We start from the raw sequence: 15294 nt of genomic DNA on the forward strand, positions 1-15294 counted from the left end.
ATAAATTATTCCATCGAGGATCTTAAATTAATCAACTGACTTCCTCCATTCAGACTCCTGGAAAGTGACAGCCTAGCATCCTCTCATATAGCTCCTTTCAAGGGGCAGTTGACTATGGAAATGCACTCCCTTATAAGAAAGATTCCTGTCCTCAGAAGTAATATGCAGAGATCATGCAATATAGCAGTCCAATAGTCCTCTGTGACACTCTTCTCATCCTCAGTGTATACATGAGGCCTTTGCCCCTTGACCTGTGATACCAGGTTTTCTACTTTGCAGTGGAAGCATGCATTACTGATTTCCATTGGAGCTACCAGTCTCTCGTTCAGCATTGCTTTTCTACCTGTACAAAAGAGAGAAGTCTCCTCTGGAAATCTTTGAAAAGGCAGACTCCTAGTTTGTGTAAGTGATATACTTCTACAGAGACAGACCCTATCAAGTTTAATATAACCTCTATCCAATTATGAAACTCAAAGTTTCCTCAAGTATCAAAGCATCCTCTGTACCTATGTTGGTATGATTTTATTTCTTAATTGGTTACCTGTTGTGCCAGAACTTTTCAATTGCTGTAGGAGGAAAAGAAGCTTTCTCCTTTGCCTGACACTTGGTCAGATCTCTGGGAAAAATTTTCCAGAGTTCCTAGGCTTTCAGTTTGCAGTCAGGTGCCAGCATCAGCTATTTGAAAAGATACAACCTACTAAGCTTGTTCTTCTGCTGCCTCAAAGTACTTCAGATCTCATTTTCTTGCAGATAGATTTAGATCACACTCTGAAGTTATTACAGAGAAAAGTACTGCCACAAATTAGAAAGCACCAGGGTAATTAACTCTAGGAACTAGCTAAAAAGATTATTTTGAGAAAATTTTTCTGATATGTGATCTACCTTCCAAATCATGTAGGTCAGCTCTGCCATTAAAAATGCCAATATGCAGAGCTAATACATATAATAAGCAAGAAAGTTTTAGAAACTTATTCCCATTATAGAAGTATTCTTTATTTAGAAAAAAATACTTTTTTCTGCTAATTCTCGTAAACAGTAAGTTGCACTGTGTTTTTAAAAAATAACTTGATGCTTACACAGTCTCCCTGGAACATAGTTCTTTCTTTAATGTATACATAAAATATTAAAATCACACATATTAGTGGAGTACTAAATAATGTTTCAATTCAAGTACACATTGTGTAATGTTTAAATCAGGTTAAACATTATCTATCTCTTCAAGCATCAATTTTATGGAGAAAACATTAAGAACCCTTTCTTCTAGCTTTTTGAAATGTGTAATTTGTTCCTATCTTTAATCATCCTACTGTAAAATACCACACCAGAATTTCTTTCTCCTATGTCATTGTAATTCAGTGCCCGTTGATCAATGTTTCATCACTCCCCCTGCCTTCTGCTTTACCCACAATTCCACTAGTAGCCATTACCTTCTAGTAGCCACCATACCACTCTCAACTTCTATGAGGTCTATGTTTTTAACATTCCACATGAGTGAGATAATATGACACTTTTCTTTTTGTGCTTGGCTTATTTCACTTAACGTAGTGATCTGCACTTCCATCCATGTTGTTGCAAGTGGCAGGGTTTCATGGTTTATGGCAAAATGGTCTTTCTTTGTGTATATGTGCCAAATTGTCTTTATCCATTCATCATTTGATGGACACTAAGATTATTCCTATTTACTGGTTAATATGAATATTGCTGCAATCAATGTGGGAGGGCAGACCTCTCTTTGACATGCTGATTTTATTTTCTTTGGGTACATACCCAGTAGTGGGATTGCTGAGTCATATGATAGATCAATTTTTATTTTTATTTTTTTGAGGAATTTCCTTACTGTTTTCCATAGTGGCTCTATTAATTTACATTGCTAACACAGTGTGCAAGATTTGCCTTTTCTCTACCTCCTCACATGTACTTGTTGTTTTTTGTCTTTTCAATAGAAGCCATTCTTACTAAAATGAGGTGATATTTCATTGTGGTTTGGGTTTGCATTTTCTTTTTGATTAATAATGTCAAGCCTTTTTCATATACCATTTGGCCATTTATTTATATGTCTTCTTTTGAGAAATAGCTATTCATGTCTATTGCCCATTTAGAAATTGGTTACTTGGTTTTTGCTATTGAGTTTTTAGAGCTCCTTACATATTCTGGATATCACTTCCTTGTCAGATATATAGTTTGCAAATATTTTTCCTACTCTGTAGGCTGTTTCTTCATTATGATGATTGCTTTCTTTGTTGTGCAGAACTTTATTTTGATGGAATCCCATTTTTCTATTTTTGCTTTTATTTTCTTTGCTTTTGGGGTCTTATAAAAAAAAATCCTTGGCCATTCCCATCTCCTAAACATTTCCATTATGTTTTCTTCTAGTGGTTTCATAAGTTCAGATCTTTTATTTAATTATTTAATCAATTTGAGTTGATTTTTGTTACTGGTAAAGGAGTATAGTTTCTTTCTTCTATATGAATATCCAATTTTCCCAGCACTATTTATTGAAAAGGATGGCCTTTTTCAATGTACGTTCTTAGACCCTTTGTCAAAAATAAATTGGCCATCGATGGCTGTGTTTACTTCTAGGCTCTCTATTCAGAATACCATTGGCATTTTGATAGAGTTTTCATAAATGTATAGATCATTTTAGGGGACATTGAATTCTTTTTCATATAATTCACAATTAGTGAACAGTAATGCTACTGACTCCTGTATGTTGATTTTATATCTTACAAGATTGCTGCATTCATTTATTAGTCTATCATTTTTTGTGGAATCTTTGGAATATTCTATCTGTAGAATTGTATTATCTGCAAAAGTGATGGTTTTGTTTCTTCATTTCCAATTTGGATGAGCTTTATTTCTTTCTCTCGCCTTATTGCTTTGGCTAGGAGTTCCAATTCTCTTTTGAGCAAAAGTGATGAAAGTGGGCATCCTGTCTTGATCCAGATCTTAGAAAGCTTTTAGTTTTTCCCGTTCAGCATAATGTTAGCTGTTGGCTTATTACATATGGCCTTTATTTTATTGCATAGGCTCCTTCTATACTTAATTTTTTCAGGGTTTTTAAAATCGAGATGTTATATTTAATCAAATGAATTTTCTGCATCTTTTGAGATCATCATATGTTTTTTGTCCTTCATTCTGTTGCTGTGGTTTATCAAGATTATTATTTGCATATGTTGAACCATGTTTGCATCCCTGGGATGAATTTCATTTGATCATGGTGAGCATCTGTTTAATGTATTGTTGGATTCTGTTTGTTAGCATTTTGTTGAGGATTTTTACATCTGTATCCATCAACCATATTGGATAGTAGTTTTCTTTCTTGTTGTGTCCTTGTTGTCTGTTTCTGGTATTAGGGTAATGCTGGCCTCATAGAATGTGTTTAGAGGAATTTTTCCCCTTCAATTTTTTTTGGAATGATTTAAGAAGATTGTTATTAGATCTACAAATGTGTGATAGAACTCATCAGTGAAGCCATCTGGTCCTGAGCTTTTCCTTGATGAGATACTTTTTATTACTGATTCAGTCTTACTTATTATTGGTCAATTCAGGTTTTCTATTTATTCACGATTCAATCTTGATAAGGTGTATACATCCCAGAATTTGTCCAGTTCTTCTAGGTTACTAAGCTTGTTGGCATGCAATTATTCATAAAAATCTAATGATTATCTGTATTTCTGTGTTGTCAATATAATATCTTCTTATTCATTTCTGATCTTATTGATTTAAGGCTTCTCTTTTAGGATAGCTAAGGGTTCATCAGTTTCATGTTTTGTTTCAACAAACTAGCTCTTCAATTCATTAATCTTTTGTGTTTTTTAGTCTCTTTCATTTATTTCTGCTCTAATCTTTATTATTTCTTTCTTTCTGTTAATTTGAGGTTTGGTTTGTTTTAGTCTCTGGAACATATTTCATGTAAAATCATGTATTTCTTCTGCTACCTAATTGGATTGCCTAAACAATCTGTATTCTTCTAGAAAGTATGGATAGACTAACTTGCCTTGTGCCAATCACACAGCTTGAAGATATGTGGGCCATCCCTTTTTGTTACAAATATCAGCAAGCTACTTCCATTTTATACTGCACTTGTTGACCAGGCTTGGAGGCCTTTGGATATTTATATATATCTTTATTTTATTTATTTATTTTTATGTGGTGCTGAGGATCAAACCCAGGGCCTTGCACGTGCTAGGTGGGTGCTCTACCACTGAGCCACAACTCCAGCTTCTGGATCATATATTTTATGTCATGACAAAAATAACCCTTTTAGCTCTGTAAAGCATGTATGATTTTTGTTTATTCTGTTTTCTAGCTTATTTCAGTGTGTTTATGAAAAGAAATTGCTTTTAAAAATTTGACAGACTGGATAATCTAACACATGGCCCCGTTTTTCAGAAATATATAAAAATCCCAAACTATCCATTACAAAGGTCTAAATGACCCTCTGGGGCTAAAATATCATGCTATCTCTGCTCTAATTCTGTTTTCAACAGACCATGGGTTGTGACAGGCACTTCAATAGTTTATTTATTTTTGTTCATAAAGAACTAAGAGAATAAAGCAATACTGTTTTGGCATATTTTATGGGCTCAACTTAAAGTAAATTAAAATGTCTATGAAATATCTTGGAATATAAAAAACACTACTAAGAAATTCCATTGTAACAATGAGGAAAAATTGCCCCATATGCATATTGTTAATTATAATTTGCACTTACTCTCAAATGCCTGCTAATTACTATGTGTACCTTTTAAGTCATTTTGCAGCAGGATATTTCATGAAGCCCATTTTAAACACCTCATTTCTTTAGTGTTGTGGCTTGAAGCACTGCAGCCATTTCAGCCTACTGCAGACAGAAATGAAAAATGAAACGAGACAAAACTGTTTTCTGGGAAGCAAGCTTGGAGAACACTAAACACCAAGTGTAATTCATGTGCAGCTCTAATTTTTGGCAGAATTTATATTCTTCCATGTTAATAAAATGTATACAGGCAGACTTTTTTTTTTTTTTGTAAATTGATTCCATAGTAAAAAGAGCATTGCAAACAAAAGAGATTTTATTTATTTTGTCCTGATTTTCTGGGCATGTGTTATAAGAAGTAATCCTACATTTCATGTTTATGGTGCTTTATAATTTTCAGAGTTTCTTTCACTATATCATTTCATTGGATCCTTTTACAAAAACCCAATAAGGTGAGCAGGACTGGTAGACTTTTTTTTAACATTTTACAAAAAGCAGACGAGTAAAATTTACTTTAAATATTTGCATATCCAAAAACCAAGAGTATACATTTGTGCCTATGTCTTGATTATGAGGGAGTGTCTTTATTCTTGTTTGCTGCTTAAGCATTAGAAAACAATGCTTTATTATTCTCTTTTCTTCTTCTCTTCCTCCCTCCCTCCCTCCATTCTTTTCCTTTAAAACAAAAATATTGAATGTATCTATAGGCCACTTTCCTCCTTTTATTACCTATTCTTTCTGCCCTGGCAGGCAAGCTCTGTCCTTTAAAATAGCTTTCTCTATTCATTTGGAAAATGTAATGCCATATTTTACCCTTTTTTTGGATTTATACTATTAGCTATGCTTCATAGTATGTGCTGCCCTCAAGTATCTCATAATCTGTGAATAAACCATGCACTTTTATCATGAATTAACAAGTTTAGCTACAGTGTACTGGGTAAGTACTGATTCTCTCTTCCCTAACCTATCCATTCCCATTCCTTGAACTCAATGATAATGAAGTTCATTCACATCAAATACACCCTGGGAGAGAACATGAAAGCCCTGAATATAATAATTAGTCCTGGATTTTGAGATCACTGATGGAGGACAAGCCTATACAGAGAATATAGGTAGCTACATTGTCACCCCATGGGTCTGATCTATGTTTTAAAATTCCATTTATTTATTTTTTTACAGAGTTGAAAACCTGATTTTAATCTGCCTATGATTTTCATTAGCCTGGGGAATAATTGACACACATAAGTCAAACCTGCTTAAATAACCTGCTCACTTTAAATATAGAAAATTAATCATCATCAGAACATGGATCAGAATTAGAAGAGTGACCCTTGCTATAGGCAGTAATTCTTAAATTAATTGGATGATAAGGCCATTGGAAGAGAGAAGGGGAAGGGAGGGAAGTGGGAGCATTGAAGGGAAATGTAGAATAATTAAAATGAAGAACTTGCTGGAAACAGGAAATCATGTATTTCTAGGTTCATTATCAGAGTTTGTTAATGCTCACTCATACATCTATAAAATATTTTGGTTTCCATTTTCTGTGGTGCCTGCCTTAAAAATGTTACATGTGCATTAAATAAAGTGTTTTGAAAAGCATTCATCTGTACCAGGATGTGTGCACTTAGCATAGCATACACATATGTGAAAAGTGATTAATGTGTGATACTGTTATCACAGGCTTTCCCCTACTGTCTAGGAGCTTAGTGTTGCCATTTTGTGTATGGACCACTTCAATAGACTCTTGCTCTCTCTAGATCCAAGAGAATCAGGGCAGCTCATTTAAAAAATATTTCTTCTGGGGAAAAATATGTTAAAAGGAAACATTTACAGTCTACACAGCCATTCTCAAAGCTTCCCATCCTGCTGAGAAAGAGATTTAAATGAAATGCTGGTACCTAGTAGTGGTGTCATAGCTGAAAATACAAGACCAAGGGAAGAAAGAATGAAAATCTATTGTTAAGGCCTATGTTTACAAAATTACGTACTTTAATCAGGAAGGTATTTAGCCTGAGTGAGTATCCTTTAATATTGGAGATGTATTTAAGGACTGAGATAATATAAATTATATACAGATATATTCTGACTCTCGTGTTTTGGGTTATAGTTGCTGAGGGTGTAGCTATACACCCTCTGGCTGAGTGACATGGCCCTTGCTTGGCTCCCTTCAGGGAAGCCACCTTCACAGCCCATGCTTTTGACTTTCTCCAGTTGCAGCAGGCCAAAGATAACTGTGCTCCCCACATCTTACTCTCAGTGCCTGGGGCAACCCAGGGCCCTATTGCTTTTTCTGACTATAATAGAGAATAGCCCTTTATACTCAGGTGAATATGTTCCTGACACACCATTTACTATTGGGGTTATTTGCACACAGGCCACATTACTGATTGTGCTAATGCCTTCTTCATTTAACTCTCATATCTCATAGTCTGTGTGGAGGTCTGATCTGCCGTAGAAGAGCAGCTGACATTAACATCTGTGGCTGTAAAAATTCTCAATATGTTCTATTGATGTGTTCTATTGACATAGCAGAGTTGCAAATTGTTCCCCTTTAATAGTGTGAGCAAATTGGCAAAATAGCAGTGTTATATTTTACTCCTGGGTCCATGTGTTCCCTAACTGTAGATCCTCATTCCTTACTCAAAATATGATCATTATAACTAGCTGGTATAGATTCCATAGATAAAAGTTTCAATATTCACTAAAAAAGCAAACCTTGAAGTTTAAGGGAAATAGAATAGAGACAATTATATAGAGGAAAGATATTAGAGACAAATCAATTATTCCATGAACTAAGAAGATGTTATTTCTCCCATACAGATATGCAAGGGCAGTAAATAACTTTTAAGAGAAAATTGTGTAGAAAAAGTTACAAAGCACCTTTCCTTTTTGCCCATGCCAAGTAATTTCTTAGTGATTATGCATGGAATATGGGACATTTTATTTACCTCACTTATTCATTCTAATAGGACATATTTATCTAGTGCCTATTAATTCTGGAACACAGTGATTACTTTCTTCATTCAGTCCTTCATATGTGACCACTAGGGTTCTTTCTTTCAGGGTGCTAGTGAGCATCTCCAAATCAATCAAAGTAGGTTGGTTCCTAGCATATGTCTATTTAGTCTCCCCTGAATAGGACCTTTCTGGCTTGTGTCAAATTGAATTTTTATTGTTTATAGGGATATAGATATAAAGAGGTACAGTTGCACCCTGTCTCCTTTGGGGGACCTTTCTGTGTTGGGTGGGATGCTCACATTTTCCACATTTGATAAAATCAAACCTCTTCTGCCTACTCATTCCCACACTGGATGAAATGACAAGTGTCACACATAGAGAACAGAACACTCCTTTGGTTGCTTCAACATTCTTTTTTTGGCCTCATTTTCCTCTCTCTCTCTCTTTCTCTCTCTACTGAGCTTTTGAGTCCAAATTTAGTGAGGATGACTAAGAAATTTCCAGGATGTGACAGAGCATTCAGTTCATTGAGTCCTTCCTTGCCATTTTCCAATAGTTGTAACAATTGCCAAGTTTTCCTCCTAATATTGTAGGTGTCATGTTATTCTTAACAGATATTAAATCACACATGTGGGATCTGCCTGTGCAATGACAGCCTGCTTCTACAGACAGCTGATTTTATTCTATGGCATTAAGGAAATCCCTGCAGACATTTTACTGGTTGACACATCAGAGTCCTGGAATTTCTAATATTTAAATATGACTCTCTGAAATTCAAATTCTATCAACAGTAATTGAGTGGTCTAATAATCAACTGGTCTGCCATGAGCTAGACAGTAGGATCTGTCATTTTTGAGGGGAGAAGATAGATTTGGAAATAAGATGAGTTCCCCGTCATCTGTAGCTAATCATGCACATGTCTAAGTCTCAGAGCCATGTAGTCATATAGATAGAGTTTATGGGAGCCCAGGTACAGATATACTCAGCTCTGATTGGGACAGATTATATATGATTCCAAATTACTCGTATTTGAGCAAGGCTTTGAATGATGAGAGGAAACCAGTAGAGAGAAAAGAGGAATGACCTTCCAAATAAAGGAAATGAATAGCATCTGGAGAAACATATATGGTTCTCTGGTGGAAGACGCTGGAAGGCATGGTGGTGACTGAATAGTGGAGGATTTTAAATGCCACACCAAGTTGTTTGTCATTTGTACTATAGGCGTGGTGAAATCATCAAAATTTCCTGAGGAAGGAAACTTTGCTTTAGGAAGACAAATCTGCCAGCAGAGGAAAGGCCAGTTAGGAGATTCTTACAACAGTCCAATAAAGAGATTACAAAGGCATAAACTAGAGCAGTGGCAATGAGGAAGTGAAAGTCATGGATCATGGATTGGAGAGTATGTAAATGAATGTAAAGCTTTTAGTGTAAGCAACTACCAACATAGATGATTCCAATTACTAAGAGAGGAAATTTAGGGAAAGTGTAGGGAGAGTAAGTGTGACACAGTACTTCAAGTATCGTTCCTTTTCTTCTGCATTGAATTCCTACCCATCCTTCAAGGCTCAAATGAAATGACACCTTCTCTGTGAAGTTCTCCCAGGTCCCCCAGTCAGAATTAAGTCTGACTTCCTCTGTTCTCATACAATACCTATTTGATGTTTCCCTTTTGTTCTTAGGGCAGCATATCTTGTGTGTAAGTCATTTGGGTACGTGCCTGACTCCTGCAAATTCATAATAAGCCATCTGGCAGGACATATTATTTACCTATGAATTTTGAGCACCACCTAAACACATGGATTATTAGAAAATGTGCATGAAATGAATGAATTAATGCTGCTATTACACAAGATGTTAAAATATAGCTCTTTTTGAGGATCTAGCTTAGAACACAATTATAATCTCATCTTATCATTCTGTGGTCAGCTATACATGGTTCATGAGGCTAAATGGTACCTCCCACCTTGATGATATGTTTTTCCAGCAATTTTATTTTTAAATGATTTCTGACTCTTTATGAAAGCACAGTCCACACTGTCCAAGGATGGCAACTTTTTTAGAAATTATTTAATTCCCAACGAATTTCAGTAGTATTCTATGCAGTTGGCCCCACCACTAGACAAAATGAGACTTCTAGTCAGATTTTTTGTAGACATACCTTGGCTTTCCTTATGTCAAGAAATCCTACAAAGAGTTTTCACAGCCTGTATATAGAACTCTTCAGTTCCTACCATGTGACAGCTGCCTTAGAAGTACCTTTCTTCTTGAGTAGGTTGAATTTGTGTGACTCCTCTGAGAATCTGTCAAGTGTGTACCTAGGCTGCAATGTTCCACCCCTTCAGGATACTGAAATTCATGTGGTCTGGAGGCCCAGTGGGGGAGAATAAGACTGATAACTGAATGAAATAGGGTTTGTGAATTCCAAGGAAAAAAAGAGGAAAGAAAATTGCTTTGGTACTTAACTTTTAGAGAAAAGCTGAGGAATGTGCCCCTCTTTGCTGAAGTGACTTAAGTGTACTTCAGATGTAGTTGCTCAACTAGTGTACAATTGCTTAAAATGATATGGGGCTAGGGCTGGGGCTGTGGCTCAGTGGTAAAACACTTGCCTAGTAAGTGTGAGGCACTGGGTTCGATTCTCAGCACCACATAGAAATAAGTGAATAAAATAAAGGTCCATCAACAACTAAAAAATATTTTTTAAAAATGATACCTAATATGAAAATGAAAAAAGAAGGACTATAGAGGCAATGTTTAGAAAAAAGATAGAGGCTTACAATCCAATGTTTAAAAAATTTGGGGGTATTATCAACAGTTATTCCTGATATCATATAAAATATTAGCAAAAATCTGATAGCACTCCATTGGTATGTGTATCACAGGTAGCTCAGTTGGCATTTTCCTCATTATCTTCCATTCTCAGTGAACACTTTGCTACTCTCTGAATTACTTACAGATTAAAATCTGCTTTTCAATTATTCAACTTAGAAATGGTCATTTGTAATGGCTATTTATTGTGTGCATGCATGTATACATGGGTACACATACACTAAAAAAGAGGCTATTTTTTGGTCTTTTTTTTTTTCTACCCAATAAGTTCTTGTGGCTTTGTATGGCCCAGTCCAAAGAAAACATGGCCAAGTACGTGACAGAAAATCACATTCCAGGGTTCAGAGTCTCCTGGGTTGCTCTCTCATGTCTGCTTGTAGAATTACTGTAAATTCCTTGCTTCTATATTGATTTGCTTGTAAATGTACTATAAGGCAAGGATGGGGTGGGGGGAGGATTTTTTTTTCTTTTTAAAGTCAAGGTCCAATAATCTAAAAAATCAATTTAGTTTGTCTTAAAGTAAAAGGTAGCCTTTTTTGTAGCATCCTTTTAGAAATATAGGCAGTCAGCATTGTAACACAGGTTTCTGCCTCAGGCAACTGACAACCATAGTGTATAATAACTTGAGAATCCATGAAAATTAAGTACAAATACTGACTGTTTATTTTCTCATATTTATTCTTGAACGGAGCAAAGCTCCATAGTATAGCTTTATATTGGTCGTTTCAAAATTTGGCTCTTTTATTTGTCCAATATGTTATACTTATGTGGTTACTTCTCATTTCCCCATTACCTATTACAGAGAGAACTAATCATTGATCAGTAACACTTTCACTTAGGTCTTTTCCTAAAACATCATGTAAAATGTTATGTATAGTCTATTGGTTTCCAATGATAATAGTTTATGCTACTAAAATAGAGCAGCAGTCATACAAGCTTTAACAAAGTATGTCCTAAACCCCCGAAAGGTGATTCAAGTTATTCTACATGAAATTCATAGCTACAAATATTGAGATTTTGGTTATTTACTTTTGTTGCAGGAACATTTCACACCTGAGTGCAAATTCAAAGAATCAGTGTTTGAAAATTATTATGTGACCTATTCGTCGATGATATACCGTCAGCAGCAGTCAGGCCGAGGGTGGTATCTGGGTCTGAACAAAGAAGGAGAGATCATGAAAGGCAACCATGTGAAGAAGAACAAGCCTGCAGCTCATTTTCTGCCCAAACCACTAAAAGGTAAAGTTGATACTGTAGGAACTATGGGTTATAGTACCAAAAATATTAATTTAACTCGAATCTTTATTATACTTTTGAAAGTTTGATAAAAACTTTGAGAATTTTTTTTATGTTAAGGCATTTATACATAGAGTTACATTTTATAGTACTCAAAATATTAGGACAATAATGAAAAAGTCACAGAAATATTAAGGCAATGTTAGTTAGTCTCCTGATTTTTTCCATTGTACATCTACAACAGTAACTCCTAGTAGAAGTAGCTAAATTGCTAACTCAGGAAAGTTAAGAGTCCCAAATTATACCAAAAGGGTAACTATGAAGAAACACAGATGTTAAAAATGTGCACACACTTAACACTTATCAGATATCTCCTGAGGGCCCTTTCTAAGACCCAACAATATGGTCCCAAGAATTTTCACTCATAAATTTGTTTTCCAGTCATTACTAGCAGATTAATAGCAAATTAGAAAGGCAAAAGTTAGGAATTGGCTATGGAACACAGGGATACTAGAAGTAGTGAGATATGTTAAAGAAGACACAGAAAATGCAGATCAAAGAGAAGATTTCAAAGAAGTTTTCCAGACTGGGATTAGAATAAGAATTTAAAGTAGGGGCACAATGATGCCACCCCCATTGAAATCAGCATATCATTATGTTTTACAACACATTTTCTGGAGCCAGACTTCCTGGGTACAAGTCCTGGCTTTACTTTTACTAACTAATGGTCTTAAAAAGGTTATTTATCAGTGTGTACCTCAAGTTCATCTGTAAAGTATGAGTAAGAGTATTTATGCCATAGGAATCTAGATTAAATGAGATAATTCATGTGAAGAATTCAGAACAACTTCTAGCATGTTATGTTTTACAAGTATAAGCTAGTACTGCTATTTACAATCCAACAGTAGCAATTGCTACATTTACTGCACCAAGAAATATGGTAATAGACTCTTGGAGAATTTCATTCTAAGTATGATAGAAATCGGTATTTTAAGATGTTTTAAACTTTAATATTTGGCTTGCACAGTATGCTGTAGATCATATTTAAACTTCTAAGAGCTTTATTAAATGCATTTTTCATCAATCCTCTCATATATAAACATAAGTGATAGAAGTTAGGCATTAAAATTCTTGACACACTACTGCATCAAGACCAGATTTTGCTTCATCTGATCGCATCCACTCTGTAATGAGGACTTGAAACCAGCATTTTTCATGTTTGGCCAGAAGAACAGTTGGCCAATGTGGAGTGATATGCCCAGTTTTTTTGTTTGTTTGTTTTGTTTTGTTTTGCCTTTTTTTTAGTTATTTCTGTATTGACAAATGAAACTGTATATATTTTTCATGGACAAGATATTTTGAAATATATCCATTGTGGAATGACTACATTTAGCTAATTAGCTATCTATTGTCTTGCATAGCATGCATATTCTTTTTGTGGTGAGAACACTTAACATCTATTCTCTTAGCAATTTTCAAAGCTACAATACATTGATGTGCTCATTTGAAGGCCTTTTACACGATCTTTATGTGCATTTCAGTGGCCATGTACAAGGAGCCGTCGCTGCACGATCTCACGGAGTTCTCTCGATCTGGAAGTGGGACCCCAACCAAGAGCAGAAGTGTCTCCGGAGTGCTGAACGGAGGCAAATCCATGAGCCACAATGAATCAACGTAGCCAGTGAGGGCAAAACAAGGGCTCTGTAACAGAACCTTACCTCCAGGTGCTGTTGAATTCTTCTAGCAGTCCTTCACCCAAAAGTTCAAATTTGTCAGTGACGTTTACCAAACAAACAGGCAGAGTTCACTATTCTATCTGCCATTAGACCTTCTAATCATCCATACTAAAGCCCCGTAATTTAGATAAAGCTTGTGCAAAAGAATGCCAAGCATTATCAATGAACTAAACCTGGGAGAAGGACTGCCAAATTTTCTCACAATCTTACATATATGTTGGGGATGACAACCAAAAATATTTCACAGCACTAACGCTGATCAAAATTTGCTCTCCAACCAAGAAAATTTAAAAGACCACAATTGTTCTTCAAAAACAAAACAAAATAAAATTAACCGCTTAAATGTTTTGTAGGGGCAAACAAAATTATGTGAACAGTGTTGTTTTCTTGGCTTAATGTTTTCTATCTATGCTTCATTCAACTGTACTCTTTACTTTCATATAGCGCAACTTTATGGTTTCTGAATTCAATGGTTCTATTGACTCTGTGTCACCTAATCCAAATCAACCAAATTCAGGGTTGAATCTGAATTGGCATCTCAGGCTCAAGGTAACAGTGTTCTTGTGATTCTACCAATTATTTTATTTAGATTTGTAGTATTCTGGTCAAGTTCTTGTGCTGTACTTTGTGAGTAGAAATTAAGTTATATTGTCAACCCTGGTCAGTAAAGATAACTTTAAAAAAAGAATATCCTTAAGTGTAGATTTCTCTTAATTCCATTTGTGTATCATGTTAAACTATTGTTGTGGCTTCTTGTGTAAGACAGGAACTGTGGAAATGTGATGTTGTCTTTTGTGTTGTTAACATAAGAAAAGTCTTCTCTGTATATGTACAAGTCCTCCTGTCATTGTATTTGGCACGTGAATATTGTGTACAAGGAAATGTTAAGACTGGTTACCCCTAAACAACATATATTATACCTGCTACTGGAAAAGTGTTTAAGACTTAGCTAGGTTTCCATTTAGATCTTCATATCTGTTGCATGGAAGAAAGTTGGAATCTTGGCATAGAGTTGCATGATATGTAAGATTTTGTGCATTAATAATTGTTAAAATCTGTGTTCCAAAAGTGAACATAGCATGTACAGGCAGTTTTCTGTCCTGTGCACAAAAAGTAAAAAAAAAAAGTTGTTTAATATTTGTTGTTGTATACCCAAATACGCACCGAATAAACTCTTTATATTCATTCAAAGAAGATTATCCTTCAACATATATTTATTGAGTATCCATTAGGTGTCATTAACTATATTAGAAATGGGAGTTAAACACTGAATTATGTAGATAAAGTCAATGTCCTCAGATAATCTACAGTCTAGACATTCATATTAACAGGTTCAATCTTTCAAGTACATTTATTGGACTTACTTAGAGTTCAGATTGGTACAAGGAAATCTCATTCCCATTCAGCAATCAAATTACACAAAAGAGATCTGTGCTGTAGTAGTCTTTCTACCATTTACAGTGTCATATCCCCTGTCTGTTTCTCATTTCTCACCTCTGTAGAGGAAATACACAGGACTAAATATCTGAAGTTCTTCTCATCTCTGAGAGCTGAAGGAAAACATTGTTTGGTGTTGATATCTTTCACCTCATTCCCACAAGCTGCTATTGCCTGACCATGAATTCTTTGGGAATTATCGATATATGAAGGTGTTTCAGTCAGCTTTTTCACTGCTATGACTAAAGGACCTGACCAAAACAATTGTAGAGGGGGAAAAGTTATTTGGAGTCTCACAGTTTCAGAAGTCTCAGTTCATAGACAGCAGGCTCCATTCCTTGGGGCTCAAGGTGAGGCAGGACA

The 15294-nt window shown here is 35.3% G+C and overlaps 1 protein-coding gene across 4 annotated transcripts in view; it reads left to right on the forward strand.

Moving 5' to 3' along the window:
- The window catches only part of Fgf13 (fibroblast growth factor 13), a 490746-nt gene extending 476058 nt beyond the window's left edge, over window positions 1-14688 (forward strand). For all 4 annotated transcript variants that reach the window (XM_078034210.1, XM_078034209.1, XM_078034211.1 and 1 more), the window contains 2 exons: window positions 11563-11761; window positions 13300-14688. In XM_078034210.1, coding sequence (XP_077890336.1) covers window positions 11563-11761; window positions 13300-13436 — 336 coding nt within the window. In that variant the 3' untranslated portion in view covers window positions 13437-14688. The remainder of the gene's footprint in view (window positions 1-11562; window positions 11762-13299) is intronic.
- Window positions 14689-15294: the final 606 nt, after the last annotated feature.

This window comes from Ictidomys tridecemlineatus, chromosome X, assembly GCF_052094955.1.
Source record: "Ictidomys tridecemlineatus isolate mIctTri1 chromosome X, mIctTri1.hap1, whole genome shotgun sequence".
Taxonomy (NCBI): Eukaryota; Metazoa; Chordata; class Mammalia; order Rodentia; family Sciuridae; genus Ictidomys; species Ictidomys tridecemlineatus.